Below are 9,168 nucleotides of genomic sequence, written 5' to 3'. Positions count from 1 at the left end.
AAACAACACATGCACCGAAATCATCCAACAATTCCAGTTTATGCCATCAAACACTGGAAGCTTGGTACTCAGATTACCGTTTTCGTTCATCTTCAACCTTGTACAATACACTCAGATCTCACCTAAACACAATGTTTCTCAATCTTGCAGAATCAAGATATGTGATTCTGTTACGATTTTGAACAGAAATTCAACACGATTCTCCGAACAGAAATCAATCACACAACGCCTCATCGTTTCACTCATATTTTCCATGGTGTTTCCTTGTGGATCTGAACCAGAGCTCTAGATATCAATTATTGATGTTCAAGGTGATAAAGATGAACAATTGGAACAAGAGAGGGAAGAGGGAATAATAACAAATTTCCACTAATCTTAAAATGGTTACAAAATGGGTGCACACACACACACACACACACACTGCTCAGACTTCAAAAGGAATAAAAGATACTATTTGTTCACATCACTCACTTGTTTAAATACAAGTGAGACTCTAGGAGAAATACTAAAATACCCTCTAACAAACTTTGTCTACAAATTTATGAAAACATGAATTAATTCTAATACAGATTTCTTTATCAAACATGTAAGTAAAGTAATAATTATGCAAATTGTCAACAAAGTCTACTAAAAGTAAGGGTTTCGTAAAGATAGTCATTCTCATGCCATTAGATAAATTCTTTAGTCATTTTATGTTTTTCAGTTTGTTCAAGTATTTCATCCACGAATGACCTATTTTGAGAGGGATAAACATATTAAAAAGGAGAAAAACTTAGGAGACTACAATAGCTTAAAACGCCAATTAAAAAGAAACAGAAAAAGAGGCTCAAGACACTGATTTCCATGAGGTGGAGCATCAGGAGTTTGGTGATTCTTGAATTACCTTTGAACCTCCCATGGAAAAAAGACTTTGAAGTTGTCAGTCTTTGTTCATAATTAAGTGATTTACATGACTTTCACCTTTTAAGATTCAGAAAGACATTCAAACTCTCAATGATTTTAGATGATCTAAAAAAGAAAAGTAATAAATAAAAAGGGTCGTTGTAGCTTTAAATGAAGAAGAAGCCGATTTAAATCAATATTTTGGGAAGAAAACTGAAGATTCAAGTTTCCATTAAAATGAGTAGTGGTTACCACATTTGTTTCAAATATGTTTTTACTTTTCACTATTTTTAATCATTGCTTTTATCTTGTTTATTGAATTTTGGCAGAGAGCTTAGGCCATTTATTAAAAATATACTATAACTTTTAAATATGAATAATTGTACAAAGTGGACTTATATAGGATAAAAACATATTAAAATTATTACCTAATAGGCTTGTACTCATTAACACCAATATGACACGTGATTCATATTACTCCTACACACAAATCATATCTCCATTTGAGAACCCATAAAAATATATCCTAATATGCTTGATATCTCTCGAGCATATATATGCTTTTCAAGAATCTATATTAAACCAAGTTGCACGTTATTAGTTTTTAGGCTGAATTTATTTCTTTTCTTAATTTAATTTATTGTTTTAATTTAATCGTTTAATTAAAAAATTAAAAAAATGTTATACTCTAGTTTTTTAAAGCTCTTTCGTAGTCTAACAAATCTTTTATATTAAATTTTATAGAAAAAACGTTAAATATCACCTACTTGACCGTTGTAATATCTTTTTAAAATCTGATATGGCTATTTGTTTGGTTTTTTTTTAATATTATTAATATTATTTTAATTTAAATTATAAAAATTATTTTTAATTTTAGAAATATCATTTCTCAACTCTTCACCTACCAACACATGTATATTTTTCTCTCTGAAACTCTTTAATTACGAACCCTAGCTCACTCTTCTACTCTTCTCATACTCTGAAACTTGTAGCGACGAAGAAAACAATTCCGTTTGAAACTTGGAGCAACGAAGAAGACGATACATAAACGTTTTCACCATTGTTCATTTCCAGTTTTCTTCTAAGGTATGATTATCTGTTTACTATTTTAAAAAGCAATCCTTTTTCGTTTTCTCATTCTTCAAAGACTGAATTCTTCATTATTTTGTCTGATTAGGTCATGACTAATAGGTTTCAGTGTGTTATCCATCACGAGGGTGTGTTTGTTGAGTTTAAGATATTAGGTTACAAGGGGTTAGAGGAAGTTTGGAAAGTTGACCATGATTTTTGGAGTTATTTTGAGGTTCTAAGTGGTTTAAAGAATTTAGGGTACCCAAAAGTGGAGAGTTTATGGTATTATGATGCAATGGATATTAATGAGCTAGTTTTGTTGAAAGATGATGCATGAATAAATAGAATGAAAATCATAACACTGATAAATGAGAATGTGCATTTATATGGTATTCATCCACTCTCACAACCAGATTATATTAAAGAGCCAATACTCTCTCTAGAAAACATTGTAGGACCCAATGAAAAGGATGAAGAATGTGAGGTAAGAGATTATGACACTTTGGAGGATTTGAATAGTTTAGAAGATAACATCTTGGATGATTTGAATAATGATTTAAAATGTACTTTTGATGATTTGGGAGCTTTTGAATATTTGAATAATATAAGCGACAAGTTTGATGAAGGAGGGACCACTAGTGTAGAAGATGCAGTTGACCAAAAAGTTTCATGTGAGGATGTTAATTTTGAGAGGACCATTGAGGGCATTGACTAAGAAGATTCATGAGAGGATGTTACTTTAGAGGGGACCACTGAGTGTGAGGAAGCATAGAGACTGAAGCTTTACCTTCTTCACTAATGCATCACCGTCGTAGCCCCGCACCAGTGTATCCCACATAACTTTCTTCGTCGTCGAATCAATGATTTTCTCAAACACGTTCACATCCACACACTGGTGGATGTAGAACAAAACCTTCTGATCTTTCTTCCTCGGATCATGCTGAGCATTTCTCTACGCTTCTGTTTCATTTTCTGGAAATGCAGTGTAACCATCGTTGACGAGATCAAGAATATCTTGAGCTCCAAACAACACATGCACCGAAATCATCCAACAATTCCAGTTTATGCCATCAAACACTGGAAGCTTGGTACTCAGATTACCGTTTTCGTTCATCTTCAACCTTGTACAATACACTCAGATCTCACCTAAACACAATGTTTCTCAATCTTGCAGAATCAAGATATGTGATTCTGTTACGATTTTGAACAGAAATTCAACACGATTCTCCGAACAGAAATCAATCACACAACGCCTCATCGTTTCACTCATATTTTCCATGGTGTTTCCTTGTGGATCTGAACCAGAGCTCTAGATATCAATTATTGATGTTCAAGGTGATAAAGATGAACAATTGGAACAAGAGAGGGAAGAGGGAATAATAACAAATTTCCACTAATCTTAAAATGGTTACAAAATGGGTGCACACACACACACACACACACACACACACACTGCTCAGACTTCAAAAGGAATAAAAGATACTATTTGTTCACATCACTCACTTGTTTAAATACAAGTGAGACTCTAGGAGAAATACTAAAATACCCTCTAACAAACTTTGTCTACAAATTTATGAAAACATGAATTAATTCTAATACAGATTTCTTTATCAAACATGTAAGTAAAGTAATAATTATGCAAATTGTCAACAAAGTCTACTAAAAGTAAGGGTTTCGTAAAGATAGTCATTCTCATGCCATTAGATAAATTCTTTAGTCATTTTATGTTTTTCAGTTTGTTCAAGTATTTCATCCACGAATGACCTATTTTGAGAGGGATAAACATATTAAAAAGGAGAAAAACTTAGGAGACTACAATAGCTTAAAACGCCAATTAAAAAGAAACGAAAAAAGAGGCTCAAGACACTGATTTCCATGAGGTGGAGCATCGGGAGTTTGGTGATTCTTGAATTACCTTTGAACCTCCCATGGAAAAAAGACTTTGAAGTTGTCAGTCTTTGTTCATAATTAAGTGATTTACATGACTTTCACCTTTTAAGATTCAGAAAGACATTCAAATTCTCAATGATTTTAGATGATCTAAAAAAGAAAAGTAATTAAAAAAAGGGTCGTTGTAGCTTTAAATGAAGAAGAAGCCGATTTCAATCAATATTTTGGGAAGAAAACTGAAGATTCAAGTTTCCATTAAAACTAGTAAAGGACCCGTGCGTTCGCACGGATCGCGCAAGTGCAATAATTTATTTTAAAAAAATTAAAATATAATATATTCACTATGCCAAACAAGGGATTAGACAGCGCTTTTTTTGACATTAGACAGCGCTTAAAAGCGCTGGCTATACTGGCGCTGGTATAGGTCTTAGACAGCGCTTAATTTACTAAAAAAGCGCTGGCATAGGGGGGGTTTAGACAGCGCTTTTTCTGTAAAAGCGCTGTCTAAAACCCCCCTATGCCAGCGCTTTTTTAGTTAATTTCATGTTGAAATTAACTAAAAAAGCGCTGGCATAGGGGGGGTTTAGACAGCGCTTTTACTGAAAAAGCGCTGTCTAAACCCCCCTATGCCAGCGCTTTTATCAAAAAAGCGCTGGCATAGGTGGTTAATTCAACAAAATATAGTGTAAAAAAGCGCTGGCATAGGGTGGGCTATACCAGCGCTTTTACAGAAAAAGCGCTGGTATAGCCCACCCTATGCCAGCGCTTTTTTACACTATATTTTGTTGAATTAACCACCTATGCCAGCGCTTTTTTGATAAAAGCGTTGTCTAAGGTCAAAATTAAAATGCCTTTACCAGCGCTTTTTGCCTAGAAGCGCTGTCTAAGACTCCAAATTTTGGAGGATCTTTTTATACGTTTTCACCACATTATTTAGCACCTGTAAATTGCAAATTTCAGCAGATTTTCATAAATTGGAGCTTGAATCCAATCTATATGCACCTTATAGTTCAACACATTGTAGCTCTATCTTCTGAATATGCACATATACTTGAAAATCTATATGCATTATAAACACATTATAGTTCAACACAATATACTTCTAATTTCAGCAGTTTTTTGAGTATTTATATATATACTTGAAAATGTTTGCCTTTACAAAAAATCTACACATTTCTAATAACCTCCAAAAATGCTAATCAAAATGTATTTCAACACATTCTAGTTCTATCTTCTAAATATGCTATATAACCTGAAACAACACCAAATAAAGATTGTAGTAAGCAAATGGAATTCACTCAAAGTTATTCAGATCACATTCAAAATTAAAGTAAGAGTTCAATACCTCACAAAACCTGTAGCTCGATAATGAATTGACACAATTCCTCTTTAATTTCATCCAACTGATCTTTTGAGTAATAAGCACATCTATATTCATCAAAGTACTACATAATAATATAACATAGTATGATTTAGTTAAATCTATTTAATTATGAGAAATATGTGTTAAATATGAAAATAACTCATAAGTTAGAAATCCATACATCAGATGGAATATCTGTTCGATCCATAAGAAGAGTTTCTTTCATAAACCTCAACGTGTAATATCCACAATCTATATTATTACGCTGTCGAGGACACTACACATGGAAAAACAATATGGATAAATATCCTAAGTTTTATCATGTGTCATCACTAATATAATCAAAATTGTGATAATTAATATACCTCCACTCTATTCCATGTAATGTTATTGGCTTTTCTCTTTGGTACTTGAATTTTTCTTTGTGCTCGAACAGTTTGTATAATGCTATAATGAAATATAAACGAATATTTAGAACAATTCACATAAATAAATAAGTATACACACGAATATTGGATTATTTGCACTTACGTGTCAACTATCGTCTTCATAGCAGGGTATGTTGTCCAATCCTTGTGTAAAGAATCCAAATAATACACAATTTCTTTAAAAGGATTTATCGCGACCAACAACCAATGTCCACTGTAATAAAACAAATGTTAGATGGAAACTTTCTACACGACGTCAAAATATGAAAAATTATAACAGATGAATTTAGATTGAAGAACTAACCCGTCGCCGGTATTAAACGGTAAAAAGAACAACTTTTCTCTATCTGTGTCGGCCATAAAGCGCTCGACTACATACGTCCTGACTTCATCTGGTTTTCTTATCATTTCGGTTAAGTTCGTTTTCATGGGATTTAAGAATGAGAATCTTTGCTCCAACCCACGCGGACCCATCAATTTGTCATATAAATACCTTATATAAAAACATCATTAACATTTAGACTATTCATATGAAACGAGTAAATAACTTGTTCAAGAATTTAAACAAAGTAGATCGGATATACCTCATGTATGTGTTGATAACACCAACGCTTAATTGCGTATGATACAAAATTTGATCAAAATCCTCTTTACCCAATGGCTCGGCATACTCAAAACCAAAAATAGCTCCATCCATAGGTATTAAACGAACACATCCATCCGAAATATCTGTCGTTTCTAAATATGTATGGAGGCACGCTCTATACTTGGAAGGATTTTTCTTTTTAGCCCCGGTCCTCTTGGAAATTTCAGTCTTCTTAGCAACAGGAATCTAAATATCATATAATTAGTAAGGTGAAGTGTAAGATGACGAATTAATAGGAATCTAAATAGCATATAATTGTGATGTACCTCTTTTTGCGATGCAACTGACTCGATTTCCCGCGCAATCCCCTTATCTTTTGCTTTGGATTTTGTGGGAGTCTAATTAACATTAACATGTAAAAAATGTGTACGTAAAATGCGCGTAAAAAATTTGAATACCTAAAGGTTCATAATGGTTTTAAGCATACCTCATATCCTACGATAATGAGGTCTGTCGGCCATGCAACAAATGAACCTATGGCATCTCCCAATAAAGTTGCATCCGAAACATCGTCAGGATGTGGTAATAACGCATCCTTCTCCAAAGCAATATCAACCGAGACTTTCAAAGATCCAGTAGGGAGCGGTTTAGTGTGAAGTAATTCACCCAAATTGTTATGAACTTTCCCCTTGCCAACCATCCGATAAGTCGGTCTCGCTAAGTAGAGGTGACAAGGTGAAATGCCCTAAAACCAATAATAAATATGACATTTTTAATGTGTATATATGACAATTAAATAAATTAAGCTAATTTAATTTCATAATAAGATATATAATTACCTCTGGAATAGTCGGTTGAAAATTACAATTGATACTATCTTTGTCACTAGTATCTTTAAAACCCGCTGCTCGATCTCTTTCTCTTTCCTTTCTTAATTCAAGAACTTCAGCTTTTAATGCTTCCAAAGTTTGCTGCAGTTCTTTATTGCTAGGAGTCTTTTGTTTTTTAATATTCAAGGATTTTTGAGTGATCCCAAATCCCTTGCCCCTCACCCGACCAGAATACTCGGGAACATCTAATGCTCGACTCAGTATGCTCCTGCAATCAGTGTCTTCATATGGAACTATAGATTGAGATAGAGTCTCCTGAAAATCATATGAACATACACACAATAGTAATGTTATTGTCTTAAGTAAGTGTCAAAGTCAAAGTGTTCGAAATTGGACGATTCAAAAGTGTCAAAGTCAAAGTGTTATTGTCTTAAATAATGCTATACTTACACATTTCTCAAATATTTGTTGAACGTCTTCTTTAATCTTTCCATCCTTACCGACACGGGCTTCCTTCCACAAAACATGTGCCGGAAGAGATGTTTCAGAACTATTCTCCTTTGTTAACTACACATTAAGCATAATATGATCAAATATAACTCATGACAAAATATGATCAAATATAACAAGTATATCAATGCAATTTATAGATACTTACTATAGACTGCTCTAAGCGTCCATATCCAACACGCCCTTTTCTATAGGGATACGCCGGACTTGATGCTCTTTGCCGGTTTGTTTCACTTACACTCTTAAATTCTTGGGTTTTTCGTTTGGATTTAAACGTTTCCCATTCTTTAGGTGAAATCAAACTTGCATATTTAGATGGAAGCTCTGCATCAACAAAAGTACCTTCCGTATCCCTAAGAAAGGTGGTTGATAAAAAGGTTCTAAACCCTCTTAGTAACTTTCCGGCCAATTTGAGACAATGATCTCTTCTGTTTTCTTCGATGTCGAAACACCTCTACGAAAAACATACACACATTGCGTTAGTACAATTAATTTAAAGACATAATCGTCATTAAAAACAAATAACATCACATATGGTACCTTTATCTCACTCCATATTTTGTCTTTAGCTTCGTTCAATTGTTTATTTCTCCAATTATCACAAGTAATTGGAACTTCATTCCTTACCAATGCACCAATAAAACTTGTCAATGTTGAACCGTTAGGCTCAATTAGTTGTCCACCTTCGTTCCAATGCACTTTTATTAAAACGCCTCGATCTCTATCTCGAATAACTTTCTTCATAACCGTTATTCCACGTTTAATTTCCCTTTCCGCACCACCAACGGTCTCATCACCATGTGGGTGATCCTCGTTACTAGCCATCTGTAATAAAGAAAAACATAAACACAATATTAAGCAAATATGAATACAAATCAAGTAAGTGTCAAAGTCAAAGTGTATTGAATTGGACGAAAATTACATGGTAGCCTACAAACGGGCCAAAGGACTCAAAAATGAACTCGATTCGTCCAAATTCCGAGTGGAAGCATGTTTTTTGTAACAGTACAGCAACAGTAAAATCAGGGAAAAAGTTGTCCGAATCGAAAAACAAAGTATACCATTGGCTCCGGAATCGTGGAGAAAGTCTATTTTCATTAATCACATGCATTAAAACTCATCACGATTCAAAAATATAAAGAAATCATGCATTATCAGATATAACTTATAATCAAAGCAATTGAAAACAAAAATATAATGAAATCATGCATTATCAGATATAACTTATAATCAAAGCAATTGAAAACAAAAGAATAAAGAAACCATGGATAATTTACCTAAGTCACTAACATCTCTTTCTTTTCTTTGTTGGAATATTAATCACTTGTTTCTTAGCAATGCGTACGGATGAATTGATCCAAATTCCCTCATTATGATCGTTTCTTATATATGACTCATCCGGTATAAGATCATCAACTTCATCATTTCTATTCAACTCATTCCGTCTAATGCATGACTCATTCTCAACATCAATATCACATTGATCGACACCGCTATCATCAGTGACTTTGTTAGAGAAAACTAGTTCAGCATTGTCAAAAACCAATTTAATACCAATCCAACTTAGCAAAATATTTTCCAAACCAGTCCAACACATTCAAGCAAATA

General features: G+C 33.4%; 1 protein-coding gene across 2 annotated transcripts; it reads right to left on the bottom strand.

Annotated features, from left to right (window-relative positions):
• Positions 1–5,188: 5,188 nt before the first annotated feature.
• LOC127093007 (uncharacterized) lies at positions 5,189–8,854 on the bottom strand. Of its 2 annotated transcripts, none has more exons than XM_051031902.1 (13): positions 8,838–8,854; positions 8,101–8,385; positions 7,709–8,014; positions 7,501–7,617; positions 7,060–7,365; positions 6,708–6,965; positions 6,547–6,618; positions 6,219–6,466; positions 5,939–6,127; positions 5,738–5,848; positions 5,572–5,653; positions 5,388–5,483; positions 5,189–5,288 (listed from the first exon to the last, which is right to left on the bottom strand). In XM_051031902.1, the coding sequence occupies exons 2-13, from the start codon at positions 8,383–8,385 to the stop codon at positions 5,190–5,192; spliced, it is 2,169 nt and encodes a 722-aa protein (XP_050887859.1). In that variant the 5' UTR covers positions 8,838–8,854; the 3' UTR covers position 5,189. The 2 variants fall into 2 exon arrangements, with proteins under 2 accessions (XP_050887859.1, XP_050887858.1); XM_051031901.1 differs by lacking the exon at positions 8,838–8,854 and adding an exon at positions 8,483–8,686.
• Between the last annotated feature and the right edge of the window lie 314 nt (positions 8,855–9,168).

This window comes from Lathyrus oleraceus, chromosome 6 (genome assembly GCF_024323335.1).
Source record: "Lathyrus oleraceus cultivar Zhongwan6 chromosome 6, CAAS_Psat_ZW6_1.0, whole genome shotgun sequence".
Lineage (NCBI taxonomy): Eukaryota > Viridiplantae > Streptophyta > Magnoliopsida > Fabales > Fabaceae > Lathyrus > Lathyrus oleraceus.
This window is presented reverse-complemented; position numbering and strand designations above follow the sequence as displayed.